This window comes from Leptodactylus fuscus, chromosome 4 (genome assembly GCF_031893055.1).
Source record: "Leptodactylus fuscus isolate aLepFus1 chromosome 4, aLepFus1.hap2, whole genome shotgun sequence".
NCBI classification, from domain to species: Eukaryota; Metazoa; Chordata; class Amphibia; order Anura; family Leptodactylidae; genus Leptodactylus; species Leptodactylus fuscus.
In genome coordinates this window covers 102,930,755-102,952,571 of record NC_134268.1, presented here as the reverse complement: position 1 = coordinate 102,952,571, position 21,817 = coordinate 102,930,755, and the positions used below count along the sequence as shown (strand labels likewise).

The following is a 21,817-nucleotide window of genomic DNA, read 5'->3' as shown; positions in this document are numbered from 1 at the left end:
GTAGCCAATTGGCAGAATAGCTTCTTCTTCTTTTAAGTGATCTCTGCCATTGGAGACACCACAGAAAGGCTCTTTACTTCTAACCACTCTTAGGCCTGGTTCACATCTGCGTTCGGTATTTCGTTTGGGAAGTCTGCTTGGGGACCCCTGAATGGAATGTCAAATGCATTGACAAGCTGTAAGCAATGAAAGCACACGGACCCAGACACAGACGAGTCATGCGGAGAGGAAAGTAGTTAATGGAGTACTTTTCTCTCCGCACAGTGTCCGCAAGAAAAACACATGGACCCCATTATAGTCTATAAGGTCCGTGTACTTTCATAAGCTCACCGCTTGTCATTGAATTCAGTATTCCGTTTGGGGGGGTCTCCAAGTGGACTTCCCGAACAGAATACCGAACGCAGATGTGAACCAGCCCTTACTGGTCAGGGGACAAACATGCCGTACCTGCCATAATTTGGGGTTAGTAGATGCAGATACTTTATTGACATCAAAACAACAAACATGACATTAAACAATAAATCTGTTGTGACTGTTGACAATGAATATGTAACACGTTTCTAGCAACTAAAGTATGTAAATGATAATTGTCTTTTGCCAGTCATAGACATGTTTCCAGAAATGTATTCATCTCTTCCTGTTTGTCACTGCCAGGGTAACGCCTGCTGGATCGCCAATAGCAAAAGTTCCTGTGTGGCTCTATCTTAATGTTAACATTTGCATTCATCCGTGTATAGCCTTAGTAAAATCTAAAAAGAAATCAAAAACATTTGGAATCACTTTCACGCGGAGTAAATCCTGATCCATATTGAAATAATCTCAGCCAAATCCATACCATTTGTAGGTAGTTTTATCATTTCCCTTTATTAATGAATGTATATCTTTTGATATATAATGCCTCACATGAATTAGCTTTTGTCAATGAATTAATCTAACAGAAGTTTTTAAGGAATAATTTGAGAACGATAGGGATTTTGCAAATATTTATGTTCCCACTTTACTCACATAAAAATATCAATCTGTATCTGCCTCTGGGAAATATTAGTTACAACAAACAAATTCCAATTTACGAAAGGATATTAAATCTTTGGCCACATGCACAGTCTATGGTACAATATGTAAAGTCTATTTGATGGGGAGGAAATAAAGGTAATATTTCAGGAAGTATAAATACGCTATACACTGAGCAGCCATTGTGCAGCAGTACCACTGTAGTGAATAGGGTTTTAAAAGTAGTGGTAATGCAAGTGTTAATATAGTGCATGTAGACACAGACTTTATTTTTATTATCAGATATGCTCTGTTGTTGGGCAGTGATTGTTTCAGCTCATCATATTCTGTAAAGGAGAAGCCACACCAGTTATCACACTTATTGCAGGTGATACCCTTATAAAGTAAATGTAATATTGTATAACAGGCCACTTATTCACCAGGCACACCCACTAGAAGTGATAAAGTAATACTAATATATAACATGACAATTGTGTATCATTCAAACTCACTGGGAGAGACACACTAATACACTAATATACGACAGAGCGCTTATGCACCATTGACACCTACTGGGAGCGATAAACTAATATAATAAATATACTAATATACTAAGTACCATGATGGTCTTATAAGCTACAGTATGTATAAGATGGTTATCTATAAACATAACAGTCACTCTATAGCTCATGTCACGTAAATGCCAAATATGGTACTTTAGTTATTTCTAGGAGCACAATGTGAGTTGTAGGTGTAACACATGTAACCCGGTTCACATTAGCATTCCTCCTCCATCCGCAAGGAGTCCGCATGGAGACCCCCCCGGACGGAATACCAACGCTAATGCAAGCGCAGTGCAGTTAAGCACACAGAGCTCATAGACTATAATGGGCTCCGTGTGCTTGCCACGCACTGCCCGCACAATTCATTCGTGCGGGCAGTGCGCGGCAAGCAGGGGTGAACCTGCCCCTTTCGCTGCCCAAGGCGAACGACAGAAAGCCACACCCCCCCCCCCCCGGTTAGGAGGGGCGGTGCGGAGGGTGTGTGGTGGAGTGAAGGGGCGTGGCAAAGTGAAGGGGGCGGGGCTTATCGGCGTTCGCAGGCAGAGAGCAGGCACGGAGAGGAGAGCGCTGCTCCAGCGGCCTCCCCAATCCACCGCTCGGTGCTAAGCCCGCCCTCCCTGGGGCCCTGGCATAGCGCCGCCTGAAGTGGTCGCTTCAGGTCGCCTCATGGGAGGTGCGGCGCTGGCGGCAAGCACACGGAGCCCATTATAGTCTATGGGCTCCATGTGCTTTGCAAGCACATTGCTTGCAATTGCGATTGCATTACGTCCAGGTGGTCTCCATGCGGACTCCTTGCGGACGGAATACAAGCGCTAGTGTGAACCAACCCTTAGCCTGTGAAGGAATGACAATAAAACAGAAGTACATGGGGAAGAACGATTGCAGTAGCTTTATATTCAGCTGTATGAATTATTGGTAACACATTGCTGTTTACACGGGGCGATAAGTAGATGACAATCTTTTATTGTACAAACGTCAGTATGTCAGCTGGTATGTCAGTACAATTAACTGCATCCACACTACATCCAAAGCCCTTCCCACCCATGAAGCGCCATGGCTGTATGATGTCGGAACGTGTGTTCACCTTTACACAGATCAATTGGGAATGAGCATCTTAGAAATGCTTATTCCCAATATTTGGCCTGATAACCGGGCCATGTAATAAGCCCTTAAATTTAGCTTCAGACAAAATGATTTAGAATCAGTCTTGTCATGGCATTCTATTGTGAATTGCCAGGAATCTGCAACTTTCTGTGAACAGAATGCCAGCAGGGGTGCACAGAAAAGAACAGTGCTGAGTGCTGTATTCATTAAAACTTGTTCTCATGGTTTTGCTACAGATGTCTTCCAGCTGCTGTGAGCGATCCATCTCACTACCGTAAGTTTAGCTTGTGACCTTTCATAGCTTGTTACTGTGTGGAATGCTGGGCATGGCTTTCGGTGCATTGCCGTATCACAGTGGAAATCTGATGATGCCGTATCTGAATCATATACAAATTAATAGGAAGTGAAACCAATACAATGTTCAGAATGCATGGTACAGCAGGGCATGGCCTGAAGACATTAATATGCACTGTATGATATATAATAGTAACTGTGGGCCTATAGTCTATTAGGTTTAGATGAAGCTTTGACTAGGGCATAACTACCAGGGTAGCAGGGATAGCGGCTGCCATAGGGCCCGGGACATTAGAGGCCTGGCGACAGCCACTACTGCTGCGTTTTTTTTCCCTGTTACCAGCTGGAGTTACTGGAGTTATTCCAGCCAGTAACGGGCCCTATTTACTTACCGATCCTGGCAGGGGCCGGGATCGGTAAGTGATGCCACGGACCCCACAAACATCATTATTATACTCAGGGGTCTTTTCAGACCCACGAGTATAATGATCGGAGGTTCAGGAAAGGTAAGAGAACATAAAAAAACATGTTACTTACCTTTCCACGCTTCGGGCAGGTTCGGGCCTACTTCTGGACGCTCCCTGATGTTACATGAGCCGGGACGCAGGGCCCGGTCATGTGACGTCCCGGGTCATGTGACGTCCCAGACATCATTGAAGAAGGCCGACACCACTGAGCACTGTAGCGGAGCTGGAGATTGGTAAGTAACATTGTTTTTTATGTTTGTATCTCCTCTCAGTCTCCGATTATTATACTCTGGGGTCTGAAAATACCGCAGAGTGTAATAAATGCTCATGGGTGTTCAATATGGGGCATAATACTGTGTGCAGAGGCCACTATGGGTTATAATACTGTGTGCGCAGGGGCCACTATGGGGTGTAATACTATGTGCAGGGGCCACTATGGGGTATAATACTGTGTGCAGGGGCCACTATTGGACATAATACTGTGTGCAGGGGCCACTATGGGGTATAATACTGTGTGCAGGGGCCACTATTGGGCATAAAACTGTGAGCAGGGGCCACTATTGGGCATAATACTGTGTGCAGGGGCAACTATGGGGCATGCGGTGGGGAGGGGCGGTCGGGGTCTTCAGCGGGCGTCGGTTGGGGGGGGGGCATGTGCAAAAGTTTACCATGGACCCCCGCCGTTCCTAGTTACGCCACTGCGCAGATGTAAATTTATGCATTAATCAATTTCTCCTCCAGTTATTTGGATCACGATCTGATACCCTCCTGATTTCTGACTCCCAGTGGGTACATCTCATGTCTAGTGAGTGCTCACACCTCATATACTATTAAAAGGTCCATGGGCAAGTCACATGGGAGCAACTCTATGCATATCAACATGCACACATGAGGTTTAATACTTTAATACATTAAGCAAATGTAAAAATAGCTTGTTAATCCAAAGAGAATGGCCAGACAGGAATATGCTAGAGGAAAGGCAATACTATATCAAATAATGACAAACATTTGTAATGCACTTTTCTTACATGGACTCAAAGCGCAGGGAGCATTGTGGAGTTATTGGCTGCCATACAGGCACTCATCCTCAACACCCACAAGGGTTAGTTGTTTGTAAGTGAAGCCAATTTACCTGTCAGTATAATTTTGGCATGTTGGAGGAAACCCATGCTATCCTAGGGAAGACGTACCTACTCCATGCAGATATTGCCTTTGGTTGGATTTGAACCACTTAGATCAGATTAATAAATAGTAATAGAGTACTACTTAGTTTTACAATAGATCACAAAGAAATATTCATCTTTTTCTAAAAAAAAAAAAAAAAAAAAAAAAATAGACTTTTTCTGGTAGGCCTTCTTATTTCTTTTCTAAAAATATCCCCTTCAGTTCTTGAAAGTTGAATCTCTTGCAGGATGAAATAGTCACATGCTGATCCTGCAGTCTAGTATCTGAGAATACACATGCGAATAGCTGGGACCTGTCAGAAGGGTATAGCACAGGAGTGAAAACAAACAACCAGGGTATTAATAGAAATGGAATATCTTCCCTGCTAGTCTTCTTTTCTATAGTGAATGTGTAACATAAACAGGCTAGGCATGTGTCAGGAAACTACGAGGCCCACAGCAATTTCACAACGGGTTATCCCAGCTATGTTACTTACTGTGTCTTCTCCCTGGATTCCACCCTAATGAAACCTCTGATGACATGTATGTCTACACAAAGTCCAACCTGATACCATACAGATTTGGCTCGAAGTCTAGGTAGAAGAAGGTAGGAAAATATTTCTGCCCCATTGTTTGACAGTCACATCTGACAATGCTAGTTATGGCTGCCAAAACCACATGCTTAGGGGAGGATCGTGTTTTATTAGAACTTGCTACTTGTTGTCAGTTAACAACGCCTCTATCCAGTCTACCATTCCAAAAACAGCATGGCCTACAGCTATAGATTATTATGATTAGACAGATACAAATGCTTCAACTTTAAACAAATCCAATGCACCTGAAGTAACAAAAAAAAAACAGATGAACTCTTGCAAGAATGTGTTACGATACATTTTCCATTACTTCATGACTTTTCCTATGTACTCTTGTGCTCATGTTATAACTGCTTACATGCCTTTCAGTGCTCACCCTCGTGATTATGTTGTAGAACAGGGGATCTCTTTTATCTTCAGATCTTTTATGTATTATAGGATTACTGTCAAACACTTAAGTTGTCATGTTTTCTAATTTTATCAAGAAGTGTCATTGCACATAGTTACTTAGAGGAGGAGAGTCGATATATGATTATAATATTACTTTTTGATGGCTCAAAGAAACCATGAAAACTGAGTCTGACTACTGTGACCCCAATAAATGATACAATAAGGTGACAATGTCTAGTCAGCTCAGCTAGGCTTTCTTGGATGTCTGTGCGGTCAGCCAATTACAGTCAGAAGACTATTTAAAATATAATGTTCACAACGGTTTGTGTAAAGTTTGTGTTCACGCTACCATCAGAGGTCCGTCGTTCTGATCCAGTAGAGGATTAGAACAACGGACATTACATTTTGTCTGATTAATGGATACAAATGGAAGAGTTGCCATTTGTATGTACCCTGATTGAATACAAGGTCCCTTTCATTGGTTTTCAGTTTTTTTAACCTGACTAAGAAAACATCTACCAATGGAAGAGACCTTCCATTTCTATTATAACATTACAGTCAATGAGGAAGGATATAACTGGAAAGTCTTATGTTTCTATCCATCATTCAGGTAAACATTAATGTTGACAGCTGCATTGAAAAGTAGGGACAATAGCTATGTTAAAGGGGATAACAGCAGATGATGTGTTCCTTGTACTGTTTACATGCCGGTAGCTGTTTTGCTCCATATGATTTTCAGCAGCGGATTTCAGTAGAGCAGCACTGCCCTCTTGAGGTCTGTATAAACAATTATTATTTAATTATATAGTGCCTTTAATACTATAGTGCTTTACATTTGAGGGTTTACATATGGTACACAAAGTATACAGATAATACTAACAATGACCGACTGGCACAGTGGGATAGAGGGCCCTGCCCGCGAGGGCTTACAATCTATGAGAGAAGAGGGATAGAGGCAGAAGGTGAGGGGGAGACTGTTCAGATGGTGGTGTGGTGACAGTAGTGTTATTGGGGGTTGTAGGCCTTCCTGAATAGGTGAGTCTTCGGGGCCTTCTTGAAGCCTGTGATTGTGGAGGTCAGTCTTATGTGTCTTGGTAAGGAGTTCCAGACTTTGGGAGATGCACGGGAGAAATTTTGGAGGCGGTTGTGTCAGGAGTGGATGAGAGTAGAACAGAGTTGAAGGTATTTGGAGGATCTGAGGTTACGTGTGGGCAGGTAGTGGGAGATTAGGTCAGAGATATATGGAGGGGACAGGTTGTGGATGGCTTTGTATGTTAACGTTAGTTACTTGAACTTTATTCGCTGGGCAACGGGTAGTCAGTGGAGGGATTGGCAGAGGGGAGCGGCTGATGAAGAAAAGGGGAGAGGTGTATTAAGCGAGCAGCACAGTTTAGGGTGGACTGGAGGGGGGCGAGAGTGTTCGCCGGGAGGCCATGGAGAAGGGTATTACAGTAATCTAAGCGGGAGATTATGAGGGCATGGACTAGCATATTTGTAGTTTCTGGGGTGAGGAAGGACCGGAGGAAACAATTCCAGGAACCGCACTGCCCCAGGACAGCAGATCTACTGGGGTCTCATCTGTCACACCCCCACAGATCTATTCTAAAGATAGGCCACAATTCCTTTTTCCAAAGCTTGAAAAGTATCACAAAAAAGTGGTGTGACCTCTAATAGGGTCTCTTTACCACTACTTTTTTGTTTAAGAGTAGAGATGAGCGAGTACTGTTCGGATCAGCCGATCCGAACAGCACGCTCGCATAGAAATTAATGGACGTAGCCGGCACGCGGGGGGTTAAGCGGCCGGCCGCCGTCAAAGCGGAAGTACCAGGTGCATCCATTCATTTCTATGGAGCGTGCTGTTCGGATCGGCTGATCCGAACAGTACTCGCTCATCTCTATAAAGAGCAATGTACCACAACAGGCACACCAATTACAGCCCAACATGCTACATAGAAAATGAATACTGGCTTACTGAGTATGTGTAAATGTGCCACATTGTATTACTTTTCCTGTACAACCCAGAGCAGCAGTCACCATTCTGCTGGCTGCACAACCCTAATGCAGTTGGACAGTTACTGTACAGAGCCTGGTGTAAAGACTACACTTCCCAGAATGCAAATCAGCATAGCGGGTTTTGCCCAAGTCTTGAGTCAGTCCTGAGAACAAAGCTTTTCACATATGACAGGCTGAGGAGCTCGATGATCCTTAAAATTTAGTATATAGAAATGTACCTGCTGTATTTCAGATTCTGCCATACACACATGCTATACGATTGGTGAAAATAAGCTGTGTACAATGTATCATTTTATTATTACTAAAAGCAGAATGATATATTGCTATTATAAATTGGTATCTCAAAGAAAGCCAAATAATAGAAAAACAATATATTGTGGGAGTAAGAAAAGTGAAGAAATTACATGTATGTGGACAAAAAGAGGAGAATATCATTTACAAATATCAGTTACCAGATCATTGTGGTTGGCACTATGAGCTAAAAATAGCACGCCAGCGAGATGCTCACATACAGCTTCTATTTGTGGACACAGAGGAAAAACAATATGTTAGAATCATGTCTCACTTCCTTTCAGTGCTCTGTGCACATGACTCTACCTGGACAGTGTGAAAGTATTTACCACCCTGCAGCCTTGTAGACCATAGATATTAGGTATTACATCAGAAACACAATCCACTTAGAGCAGACATTTGTATATTGCTGTTATTATTGTTATAGAAAATACATTCTTCCCAATGTATTAGGACAATGCTATTATTGGTCCTGTCTGATATACCTTCATTAATAAAATATTCACTTTCTGAAACAGAGTAATCGTAGGGCTGTGACCGGCCCGCAGGAGGATTTCAGAATTCCAGAGGCCGCTCATCCACCTCCAGCTACTGACACTCCTGATTTATAGGCTGCAGATGTAAATTCAATGGGAGATGCCAACAATCTAATATATATGGGGCAACCGAATGTTTCCCCACATCTGCATTTCAAAACAGTTAAGACTTTGTCTCCTTCAGTGTTTTGGCCAATTCAAGCGGGCATGTTTATGGGGGAGTTTGGGGATGGAATGATGTTTGCCTGATAAGAAGGTGCCATCTTCTCCCCAACTCCCACTCTCCCAATTTCATACAAGCTCTTCCGCTCTCTGACTGCGTTGGACTTTGATTATGATGATGAGCATTATCATTCTCATGAATGTCCTGGCACCACAACAGAGATCAGGAAGCGGTAGATGATCAGTGCATTCCACTAGTGTGCAGTCTACTAGTGTGCACCAATCATCTTCCTGCACCCATCTGGATGTGCCATTACTTTGTAGAACTATGGTCATAAGGGGACTACTTAAGGGGCCATAAGGGGATGGATTTAACTGTGTAACACCCCCGTACATACGCTCCTGCAATGGGCTACCAGCTGTCTAATTTGTTTGACCACCCCTACTCCAGGTTTACATTGTGGCATCAGTGTGACATGGTCGCTCTTTGGCTAAAAACACAGCAGCATACTAAGGTTTTTAGGGTGATTAGGCATTTGTTTTACCCGTTTCACCCATAAAACTGTATAGTTGATTGTAATTTTCACACAGTTTTGTGGGTAAAACAGACGTTTCCTGGTAATATCATGGGTCACTTAAAGATCACTTAAAAGACCAGAAACACCATGCCTCTGGTAGCCTCACAGCCATGTCAGCGCCGCCCTGTGCTCCTAGTCTCATACTTCAACTTTTTGGTTTTATAAGATACACATGAAGACACTACCCTGGGTGAGCTCAACCTTCATAGGTACTGCAGTGTATAAAACAGGAAATGCAGATAGTATAGTTTAAAAAATTACTATTCTTCAAAGTCACATTTTGAGTTATTTTCTATTTAAAATAATACCCTATAAAGTTTACTCAGAATAAACAAGTCAAAATGAACCATTTCTTACCGTATCACCAATAAAAGTGTTTTTGGTTGGTGACTGTGACAATAATAGCATACATGAGTAATATGAATGCACATGTGTATCTGTTGTTATTAATATCCACTTTCAAAGTGAAATAGAACACCGTCAGTGAAATCAGGGTATGACCAAGCTTCACATAATGCTGCTGTGATTTTCTGTTCTTGAACATTGAGTTTCCATCTTCTAACTTGAAGAAATGAAAGACGTGGGAGTGCAGAAAAAAACATGCTCAACTGAGTACATTTATGTGTGGTCTAACAGCTCGCCACATCCTGTTTTACTATCTTTTTGATAGTTTTAAACAAGCAAGCAACTTCATCCTCCAATTCTGTATAATACGTGGTGAATGTCATGGGTTACCTGAAGTTCTCAGCTATTCAACTGATCATGTTTTTTTGTTAATGGAAAATCTGCATATGAAAATGGAAAAATAATATTGTTGATTGCGATTGCTGGATGAGTTAGCTGGAAAATAACAAAGTAATTGTTGAAAAATAAAAAAAAAAGCTCAATTGGTAAAATTGGTTTAGGAGAGTTTAAAGAGGTTGTACAGAATTAGAAAAACTTGACTATTTTCTTACAGAAAAATCAACACCTCTGTCCACATAATGTACTGGGTAAGTTCAGCTCAGCTCCATTTAAAATTAAAATTTAGTAGGTTTAAAAAATTGTCTATGTTATTTTCTATATTTATTAAAAAGTCCAAAAAATCATGCAATTCTAACTCTGGCAACTAATCCAAATGATATGCTGACATTTCCTGTTTTCATTAAGAGGTGTAGAAGTCACCTCACTTATCAATACATTGGAGGATTCAGTGTTTTATTGAAATGACCTCTGCACAGGTCACAGAGTATGCCTAGAAAACTCTTCCATAGAAGGTTTTTCCTCTATAGGCCCAAATGCACAAGACAAGAAATTAAGCATTACACAATTCAACTGCAGGATTCAATGAGCTACCTAATGCATGTATATGACATCATCACAAGCACAATAGACATTTACTGTACTCGCTCTTCACTATGGATATTGCATTACAACTTTGAGTCTAATATTAAATTTGCAACTAGCTATTTGAAACTAGACAATCAACCAGATTAGAGGGAATCTACACTCATATTATGTTGGGTTAACACTCCATACTAGAGTATAAAAAGTTCTTTCACTTTATAATTTATATGTACATACTGTATAGTACACTTCAGTCTACCACAGTGTGTTTGCAGATACTCTACATAAAAGCTATTGTATGCAACATCCATGTGCCAAAAAGTAAGACACAGACCTTTAAATGCTCAAAGAGGTTGTCCAGGCAATTACATGATTTTTAAAATGGGCCGTGGCAAGTGAAAAAATAGGAAAAATCCATACTCACCTGTCCTGGGTGCTCCAGTGTCCTCCTCGTTTGGTCTGGTCCTGCAGCTCAGCTGCCTTCTTGCTCTGTAGTTTCTTGCCGGCTGTGACATCCTTGGTTTTTTCCTGAGGCTGCTGAGTCTGCTGACTAGCCTTCAGTGGTCACATGCGATCGAAGACAACAACTGAGCCGCAGGACAAGAAAGGACCTGGGAAAGGAGATTTTTTAATTTTTTTCACCATCCCCAGCCTATTTAAATAATAATTTTGGTGTCTATTTTTGCCTGTACAACCCCTTTAACCTATGGACTGATTTGTGACTGCATCTACAGTAAATAAGGCTCAGTTATTACTAGTTTCAGAGAAATCCATTCTTGCTCCCATACTTACATCCCCCACTATTTCCTACTAATTCTTTGTTAGGCCTGGTTTGCATCTACGTTGGGTATCCTGTTCGGGTAGTCCACTTGAGGACACCCCCCCCCCAAATGGAATACTGAACGCATTAAAAAGCGGTGACCAATGAAAAGCACACTGACCCCATTATAGGTTTTCTGGTGGTGTCCACACAAATCTGATTTTATTAAAGTTTTCAAATATAACAGAAAAAACAAAGGCATAGTCGCTCGCAGGCCTCGCCTATGAACAAGAAGATGGAGGAGACACTCCAGACTGCATTATAAAACATGCTATGATAATAAAGGGATGGAAGGCCCAAAAGTACAGGGCCACGAAAACAACATTGATACAGATATGGGGGGAAAACAAACAGACAAGGGAACACACATGAAGAACTGCATAACATAGTGATTTTTAATACGTTCAGTATTCCATTCAGGGGGTCTCCAAGTGGACTTCCCGAACAGAATACCGAACGCAGATGTAAACCAGGCCTCACAGGGAATGTCTTTTTCTTTTTTTTTTTTTTTTAAGTTAGAAGGGTCCCCACCAAAAAATAAGCTGATCACAAGGTGATCTGATGGGACCCCCGGCGCTCAGCTGCTGTCTGCAAGGGACGTGACAGTAAGACATCTTTTTCTTTTAGAGCCATCACATAGGAATTATGGCACTACATAATTCTCATTGATATATAGATGTGAGCGAGAGATGAACTTTGTAGCTTCTCTCCACTCTGACTAATAAAAGATGGTCAAGACCAAATAGTCCCTCTTATTAACTGAACATTCCTTAATAAGGTTTATAAAAATTTATTTTCTTAGTCAGACAATGACTTTAAGGGAGACTATTATGTATATAGCCCATTTATGCTACTGAGAATGTAATGTAGGCAAGAAAACTTTTTTTATTGTCAAAACTGCACAATGTAATATAGGTATTCAACACAGAATAATAAAAATTGTGTGGAACCGAGTAGATTGCTGAAGTTTATAGGGGTTTTCCTGACTTTTATATCTAGCTACTCTCAGAAGGAAAAAAATATCTTATTGTATATATTTTTCTTAAAAAACAAAAACAAAAAACCCCCTTCCTATTGTGCAGCAGCACTCAGGTCTATACAGGGAACCCCTTTGACTAAAAGGGTGTCCCCTTTGTGTCAGTGTTACAAACAACCTCCATTGATCCACTTGAAAACCTTGATGGCAGTGTTTTCCAGCCTTTTCAGACTCCTGACAAAAAAATTCCTTTTGGCACTCCTACCAAATAACTTTATCCAATAGGCAAAAAGCATCCTAAGCATGCAGATAGTGTTGCATGAAGGCATGGGGTCATCTTCCCAAGCAGAATGTTGTGGTCCCTAGAAAGGTTTCCAAGGCACCCCTGTTGGGAATCACTGTTATAAGGATATGTGACACAGTTTGTGTAAATGAACGCTTCTAAACTAGAGTTAAAACTGTTGTGCTCTATGCCGTGTAGTAGATACTATTACTTTTAGGCCGCCTATTCAACTCCCTTCATATGAGGCAAAGCAGGAAGAGAGAGAGAGAGACTGGGTAACTTTATTATCTTAACCAAAGTAGGAATTACAAGCTATCTGTGTGCCTAAAGAAGGTGATGACTAACTAATACAGTCCTATAATTACTTTATATTTAGGCTGTGATTCAATATGAGGCAAAGTAGGAAAAGATGGATGGATAGATGGATAATTTAGATATAGATAGATAGATAGATAGATAGATAGATAGATAATTTAGATGGAGAGATGATAGATAGATAGATAGATAGATAGATAGATAATTTAGATGGAGAGATAGATAGATAGATAGATAGATAGATAGATAGATAGATAGATAGATAATTTAGATGGAGAGATAGATAGATAGATAGATAGATAGATAGATAGATAGATAGATAGATAGATAGATAGATAGATAGATAGATAGATAATTTAGATGGAGAGATAGGAGATAGATAGATAGATAGATAGATAGATAGATAGATAGATAGATAGATCAAATATAACTTTCTTATCTTACCCAAACTAGGAACTACAAGCTGTATATGTATGGCTGAAGACGGGCCTTGACTAAATAATGTCGTGTGATTACAGCAGCATCAATCCTAATGCAACCAGGCAGTCACTCTCACTGCAATGTGTAAATGGTGAAGGAGGGTCAAGAGAGGGGTCAATATGAGATTGCAGGATCATAGAAAGAGGGAACAAAGCTGTGCTGCACCTCAGCTTCTTGTTAGTGAATAAAGAAGAAAGAAAAGTCTGCAGCACAAATGGCTGAAATTGACTGAAAAGGCTCCACATTCTGTTGTACACAAATACTGGGCTTATATTTTTTTTTTCCTTTTTTTAAAAAATGTGGTTTGTGAGCTCCATATAGGGATCACAATGTACATTTTTCCTATCAGTATGTCTTTGGAGTATGGAAGGAAATCCATGAAAACACGGGGAGAACATACAAACTCCTTGCAGATGTGTTCCTTGGCAGGATGCAAACCCAGGACTTCAGTGCTGCAAAACTGCAGTGCTAACCGCTGAGCCACTGTGTTGCCCCATACTGTGCTTATATTTTTAACCAAACATGCTATACAGTTTTAAAGACAGAAAGTACAAACAGATGATTGAACTGGCTTCTCTTATATTTTACTTTACTTAGTTAAATACTTGTAAGATCATTTATATTGTGAAGGAAATCCCTTTTATTATAAACTGAGTTTCAGAATATTGTGTAATATTTTTAATTTCTAAAGTGCACAATAAGTAATTTGAAGATGACAACTGGAGAAGATCATGACTTTGCATAAACTACTATAATATAATAATGGACATTTGCCAATGTGAAGTTAGAAGCTTTATGTTAGAATAAGATGGGCTCATAGTGACAATTAGCCAATAGGCCATTATGAGTTATGGAAAGTGGGTAATGAAATGTAACCAATAAGAATGGGGCTCTGAGAGTGTGTTAACCAACTGAGTGCTACTTTGAGATGTTACACCCTGTTATAAGTTTATAAATAAAGGGCTTGACCCACCCCAAGTAGGAATTTTGCTGGATCCCACAGTTGCTGGTAGGCTCCATTATTCCTCCGTTGCAGTATCATTGACTGACTACACAAGATCATGAGTATCCCTTGTGGATGGCATTAGGCTTGCCGTGACAGTATGGTGCATCAAAACCATACATATAATAGCCAATGCAAACTGCAATCTCCGTACATCTTCATGGTTTAGACACATTCAGCTGCACATACAATGTTCCTGTGGATTCATCTGTTGTGGATGATGATATTCATCCTAAAATGTGCCAGTAGCTATTCACGAGCAGGCAGTGGGGTCTTGTCTGGTGCAGCTTTACTTGTCACAAACATATGGATAGCTGTTCCACTGACGCCCACCAGGGTATTCCCTTTGAGGCAGCTTTCAGGTGCTCTGGTGGGTTGTGCTGGGGAAACCCATACTGAGAGTCTTCAGTATGTTATTTCTTCCTCTTTCTCATTTTAGCAGATGTTTCTCTGTTCATACGTTTATTTTAGGGAGCTGACAGAGTTACAGATGCATCAGAATGTATGTACAGAACAGTGTATAGCGGCACAATAGGCAGCGTAAAAATAAATCAGCTGTAGAATAAAAACTCTCAGCACTTCTGGGAATCTTGACTCTGAACCATCTTGTGATCACCTCCCTTTAATATTCAGTAGTCAGCATAGCCGCTGCATTATCTTCTCAGACTTATCCTTGCTGAGGCTACCTGCTGCAGGTATCGAAGGTTTGATCATTTGCTGCTCATACATCTTATCAGGAAGCTTATGCTGCCACATCCTAACATTCTCTTATCATTGAGCTAGATTATTGTTCGGGTGAGAAGATAGCTATGGGGACCCTTTTACTTCTTCATAACAGAACTTTCTTTGTGTCCGAGGAGAAGATTGGGGTGTTTGCATCTTCTGACATTTAGCATATCTCTGTGGTAATCAGGTGCTTGTGGTGGCAGAGGTGGTATTGAGTGGGTGGACTGCGGAGCGATGGAAACAGGAGGGATGTTGTACAGCTTGCTTTAGATGGCCTTTGCCAGGTTCAGTCATTTCCTGTCCGTCTGCCAAAAAACACAGGCTGATAAATTGACATGAAATGATGAGTGTGGGAACTGTATAGCCTGACAGTATACAGGACAAGACGACAATGACACAAGAAGCACCGACTAACAAAGTCTTATCTGTCCATCTGAAGATCGTGTTTTTGTAGAATTATTGCTTCTACTTTGTTGTCTTGCTACTTTTATAACACATAGTTGAAGAATTAACATTGGAAAATGGAGAGGAGATGAGACGTAGCAGCTGAGAGCTGATGTCTGTACTCGGAAGTCAGGCTGCTCCCAGCTGTGCTCAGATCCCAGGCCTCGCTGCTACATTGTTTGGAAATTTTTAGCAGTTTCCTAGTAGGAAAACATACCAGGGGTCATGTTTGAAAGTGTCAGCTTAAGAAAATGGCTAAAAAGAGATTAAACAATATAAAACAACAACACCGCTCATTTACATAAAACTTTTTTTTCTAAAGCTCTGGGACTTTTTTTGGTTTTGCCTATGCAAGCCAAAGCAAACAATTTTTCACATGATGCGAGGATGTCTCCATGTGGTTGCCTGAAGCAGGATGGTGTATGTTTTCCAAACCCCCACGTGGCGAAACTGCAGCTTTTTTGTTGTTGTAGACTTTGCTGAGGTTTTTTTAGCCAAAGCCAGGAGTGGATTGAGCAGAAGGGAAATGTATAAGGGCTAGTTCATACAGAGTTTTTTGGAATCCACCTCAAAATCTGCCTGCAAAAATGGCTCCCATTGACTTCACTAGGAGTTGCTTGCTTTTTTTTAAAATTAGCTAGTAGTGGAAAAAAGAAGCGACAGGACCTATCTTGCCACGGATTCCACGACCGAGTCAGCCGTGGTGTCCAATACCAATGCTACATCGGCATCCCGTCACAGCTAGCTGCGCGGAATTTTCACAAGGCGGAAAAGGTTTCTGAGACCTTTTCCTCCATGTGAACATATCCTAAGAACTTCCTATATATCTCTTATACCTTTTGTAGTGATTTTTGGCTTTGGTTCACAAATCTGCAACAAAAAAGTTGCGTTTCCATAATATGGGGTTTCAGCCTTAGGGCCCTTCACACGGTGTAAGCACGCCGCTCATTTAGATATGTATACACGTGTCCGAGCGCGGCGCTTCAAAATAGAGCCCATTGATTTCAATGTGAAGCGCGCGTATATCGGCATATACGCGCGCTTCCCATGGAAATCAATGGGCTCTGTTTTGAAGCGCCGCGCTCAGACACGTGTATACGTGTCTAAATGAGCGCCCCACTTACGCCATGTGAAGGGGCCCTTAAGCCAGATTTATCAAACAACATCAGACACTTTTTCAGGTCGCACTGTCTAGCTTTTAGTCTGTATTAGTCTGCCCCAATGTCTGTAGTCTATATCTATGATATCTATTTCTTATTTCCTGCCAGCTGGTGATACCGACCCCCAAGACTAATATTAGCTGATACATCATATCTATATGTATAATATCTATGGTATTGTCCTGGCATGGAAACATAGCACAGCTTTAAAACATAAAAGGAAATAAAGCAGTTTTGGTTTATAGACTTCATTTTATCCAAGTCCTCAGTTTTTGCATCCTTACTATATCTGACTACTATACATGCTTGTTCTATGAACAACCTACTGGCCAAAAGAATCATTTTCTTTCAATGTCTCAAAACTTCGAGTCTAGTTCATCTTAACCATTGTTATTCTCTCCTCTCTGTCCAAGTCTCACTTTAATCCAAGATCACAGTTGTGTCTAACGGACATTTCACCTCACAAAGATTGTATTTTGGTGTAAATGTTGTTTCTCTGATTTATTATACCATGAATATCCTTTGTATGTTACTATTATTTTCTATTCCGATGCAGAATCCATTTTATCTATGGTTGTGGTTCAGTGTACATACTCTGTTTCTCCAAAAATAAGACAGGGTCTTATATTATTTTTTTCTCTGAAAAAAAGAGCTAGGGTTTATTTTTGTGGTAAATCTTATTTTTCTGGGATTTTTTTTCACAATTGATTGTGCAGGGTCAGTGGGTCTTAAATTTACTGGCACTCTCTCTCTAAACACTTTGTGTGGCAGTGGCCCCCGGCCCTCTCTATCTCCTCTCCTTTACGCTAAGAGGGAGGTGCTGCAGTGGAGTGGCTGTGTTTGTGGGAGTGACGCTGGGTTCACACCAGTATTCGGCACTCCGTATTAGGTTTCCATCTTCTGCCGGCAGAAGACGGAAACCTGTCATGCCGAGTCCAGCCGTGAGCGCCACTGAGCGTTTTGAGCTCTCCGTGTCAAAAACGTTTTTTTAAACCGGACACAGAGTACTGCATATCCAACTCTGTGTCCGGTTAAAAAAAAAACGGTTTCGCCGTGGAGAGCATAAAACGCTCACCGGCGCTCACGGCGGAACACATATGAAACCCATTCAAATGAATGGGTTTGAAAGATGCTGGCAGAACGGAGTCCTGGGCGCAGATATGAATGAGCCCTGAGCAGAGGTGGCATCTGACATCTGGTCGCGAAGGTACCCAAGCCCACAGTATAGTAGCGGCCAGGAGGTGGGCTCGGGAGGCAGGAAGCAGGACTCTAGAGCTTAGGAACAAATGAGCTGATTTTGCCCTGGTGTAGTGGGAAGTAGCGAGACACTTATCCAGGACAGTTGGGAGGTACAGTTTACCTATTATCCATCACTGTGATGTCAGATAGCCTAGCACTCGAGGCACTGACTGTAACAAGTGGGTAGGGCTTATTTTTGGAGAAACAAGATATTCTTTGCACCAGATTATTATGCCAATGTATCAGCTTTATAAGAATGTATACTATAGTATCCTTAGGTACATGTAGTTATTACTGGTTACAGATGCTCCTACTCTGCCAGTACTGTTTATATAAGTATTTACCATAAGACTGTAAATGTATATATTTCATTACTTTACCGGGTAGCTTCAATTTTTCCCTTCTTTTATTTTTGCAGTAAATGAAATCATAAGGAATGACTTGTCCTGCAACAATGTCCACACATAGCTCTGACAATCCTGGACTTATCAGACAGAGACATCTGTCCGCTCTCTGCGCTAAAGTGAAGACTGGATTGGACTCACCGCCAGGCCCTTTCTTCATAATATGGAGTTTCTATCTCCGCTACAGCAGATGTGTTTAGTCTTCAGCAGAATTATCATCTCAAGAAAAAAAACATGAAACAAACATTCTGACTATGTATTGTATGGAATCTAACTGAAATACTTGACAACGCTGAGGGCCAGGAACCGCGACTGATTCTTATGGCACCACTGGATGCCGGCAGTGCCTTAAATGTTCATATTTGTGGCATTAGGATGAATCAAAAAGCTTTCTGTTTGCTACCAAAAGAAGTATTTTCGGTGCAATGGACTACAAAGCAATTGTTAGACTTGCTGATTTGGGTGAAAGCAGACTTTATTGTCAAGAGGAAGAAAAAAAAGGCAAAGATTGGATGTATGTACAAAAGATCCAGCAAACTTGCCTTAAATCTCTGCGCCTCAAAAATCACCAATCTTACTCTTTCTATTCTATTTAATCCATATAAAGAAATCCATTTCAATAAAAGAATGTTCTGTTCTTAATTTGGAAGCAGAGCACACAAAAGATAAAAGCACATAAATCTAATAAACATACTTGCATGTTAAAACATGATTTAATCCCTAGATGATGCTTAATAGTATCAAACATCTGTTCCTGCCATTGACATAACTAGCTCAATTTTAAGGCATATTGGGTTACAGACAAATTAAGCAATGCGCCTCTCTCCTCACCTAGCAAATTATCAAAGGCAGTTATATATTAAGCTAGGATGTTGCCTGTCATATAATAACACCATGCATTGTATTGGGTGTTCATCGTGATCACAGCCAAGTGCAGTATATCGTATGCATTGTGTTGCTCAATCCTGAAAGCAAGCACTTTAGATAAAATACAACACATTTCAGTAGAGTAAAAGCAACAAACTAAGTGTAATTTGTACATAGGTGACTATAAGATTGTAAATAATTGTTTGGTTTCACAAAAAGCCTTATATCTATAATTCTTCTACAGTAGGGGTGGTTGACATGTGCCTCTGCAGCTGTTCTTAAACTACAATTCCCAGAATGCCAGGTGGCAACGCATGCTTGGAGTTGTCATTCAAAAACAGCTGGAAAGCCACAAAATTGCCTCAGGCTGTATGCCGGGAATGTTACCAAAAATGGCTGACAATGCAGTGCTATGTGAACTGTGTCCATATGTGTTAATATAATTTGGAGTACAGTAAAGATATGTAGTATGATCCTGTTTATTATCTATTGTACAAGTAGCAGCTAAATACTAGTGATACATTTTTACGACGTGTAACCAAACTCTAGCATGGTCTAATTGAGAATACAATGTAACTAATGTTGTGCCTTAGTAATCAATGCCCTCTTCTGGAAAAATGCCTGAATTACAAGCTGATTGAAGGTATCTGGCTTGAAGAAATATAATGCTGTGTATTATGTCTTACTTTTTGAAAGAAAATATAAAAGCCATATTTAATATTTGCACATTACTGTGATAAATGGAATAGATAATATGGCTTTTCTGTACAAACCGGGCTTTTCATAATTGTAATAACTATCTTTTAACTTTTCATGTGTAATCAAATGATGTTTACCCATATATAGCACTATAAGATTTGCATGATATATGTATAATAGATGACCAAGTAGACAGTTCAGTGCTCAGAGACTTCGTATGCTGGCTATCCCTGAACGGTATCAATAAAGCAATATTATGGAGCCAGTATTGCCTTGTTTTCTCTCTCTGCTTTGCATATTCTTCACCACTGTATAAAGATTGTCATCAGTCCTGGTTACCAATGGGGTTGCCATTATAATTGCCCTGTTTTACACATATACACACACTAGGTGACATTTTATAGGAGACTAATACCACTTTGAGTATGTCGTGTGGGGGAATGGGAGAAAAAACATTCAAACTTGGCAAGAACATAAGAACTCCATCTAGGTACCGACATAGGTTAGATTAACACCCAGGATTCCAGAACTATAAGACAACCATCATGCCCTTGGGTTACTATTAGGTTCGGGTCATGTTTATTTTGACAATAGGTTCACCAATAATTTGGCTAATCTAAGCTATGGACTAAGACCAAAAATGTTCAGATGGAAATCTATTCAATGGGCCATGAACCATACCAGTCCAGAATTTATTCCCATTAGAAATGGTCTACCAAATGTAGCTCCCAGATGTTTTTATATAGTTGCATACATCTGTAATGACTCACCAACATTAATAAAAAACAAAAAAAACAGCCCTTTCTCTTGGGTATATAACTATAGATTGGGAGATTTGCTTGACATATACGCAGAGTCTTATCGGTACAGATTTTTAGAATATGGCCTCATGAGTGAAGAGCTGGTTGACCTGGGTATCACTCTTGGCACCCCTAGCAAATATCTATTTTTATGTCAGATAAAACCTTCATCAGCCAGACATTTTCTTTGCAGGGGAAATGTAAAATTACATGTCAGTCATTCACACTCATGACAGCCCTTGTAATATAGAGCAGGGTACCCTCCCCCGTTATACTTTTCATATACCCTAACAGGACTATGGACAGGGTTTTCCTTCATGAAGCAACTTCAGGTCCATACTGTTGTGGCTTCCTTCCAGTCTCTTATACTGTTTACACTTTAATTGGTCATCTTTAGACAAAGCAAGAAGGTTTCTTTAGGTTCTACCAATGGCTTTGACTTAAAATGCACCAAAAACTGCCTGTTCTGTACTGTGGGAACTTGTGTGCAGAGTTTTCCTTTTTTTTTTTTTTTTTTAATTTCTTGAGCACACAAACTCAAAAGATACTAAAAGCAGGACTATTCCCCAACAATGGCTGATTATAGTGTGGCTAGTTAAGGTGGCCACTCTGGACTTAAGGCCACATAAACTGCCCACTAACTTTGTAGTCATGGCAGGATTGCTGTACTAGAATAAATCTGTCCTGGTCCCTAGACATAAATGTATGCAAAAGTCATTCAAGAACCTTCTCAGTGAAGTCACATGAAAACAAAGAAAAGAGGCACTGAGCTGGCCCTAGTGTAGTATTTGGAGAAAATGAGTCAATCCAAAGGAAAGCAGTAAGAGTGGCTGCTCACCTGGCGAGGTTGTGGGGAACACAACAACCTCTGTAGTATATAATAAGGAGGATGGCACAGATAGGATAAGCAGCAGCTGAATACACGTCTGGAAGACATCAAAGCAACAGTATTGGAGGTGGACCTTCACCCTCAAAGGGAGAACAGAAAGACCACGCTCGCCCATCGTGGTTTTCACTGGAAACTTATTATCGAAAGGTGATCTGTATGCACTTGAAAAAGAGCAATATAGGCTCGAAACGCGTTGTGCGAATAAAGTTTGTTGTATCCATCTGGGCGAGCGCGGTCTTTCT

General features: G+C 40.7%; 1 protein-coding gene across 6 annotated transcripts in view; it reads left to right on the top strand.

Moving 5' to 3' along the window:
- Positions 1-20,146, top strand: part of NFATC1 (nuclear factor of activated T cells 1) — a 156,029-nt gene extending 135,883 nt beyond the window's left edge. For 4 of the 6 annotated variants that reach the window (XM_075270920.1, XM_075270914.1, XM_075270917.1 and 1 more), the window contains exon 10: positions 18,335-20,146. In XM_075270920.1, the coding sequence (XP_075127021.1) occupies positions 18,335-18,337 (3 nt within the window). In that variant the 3' untranslated portion in view covers positions 18,338-20,146. Of the gene's footprint in view, positions 1-2,893; positions 2,932-18,334 lie in introns of all 6 variants that reach the window. The other 2 variants (XM_075270919.1, XM_075270915.1) reach the window with 1 other exon arrangement.
- Positions 20,147-21,817: the final 1,671 nt, after the last annotated feature.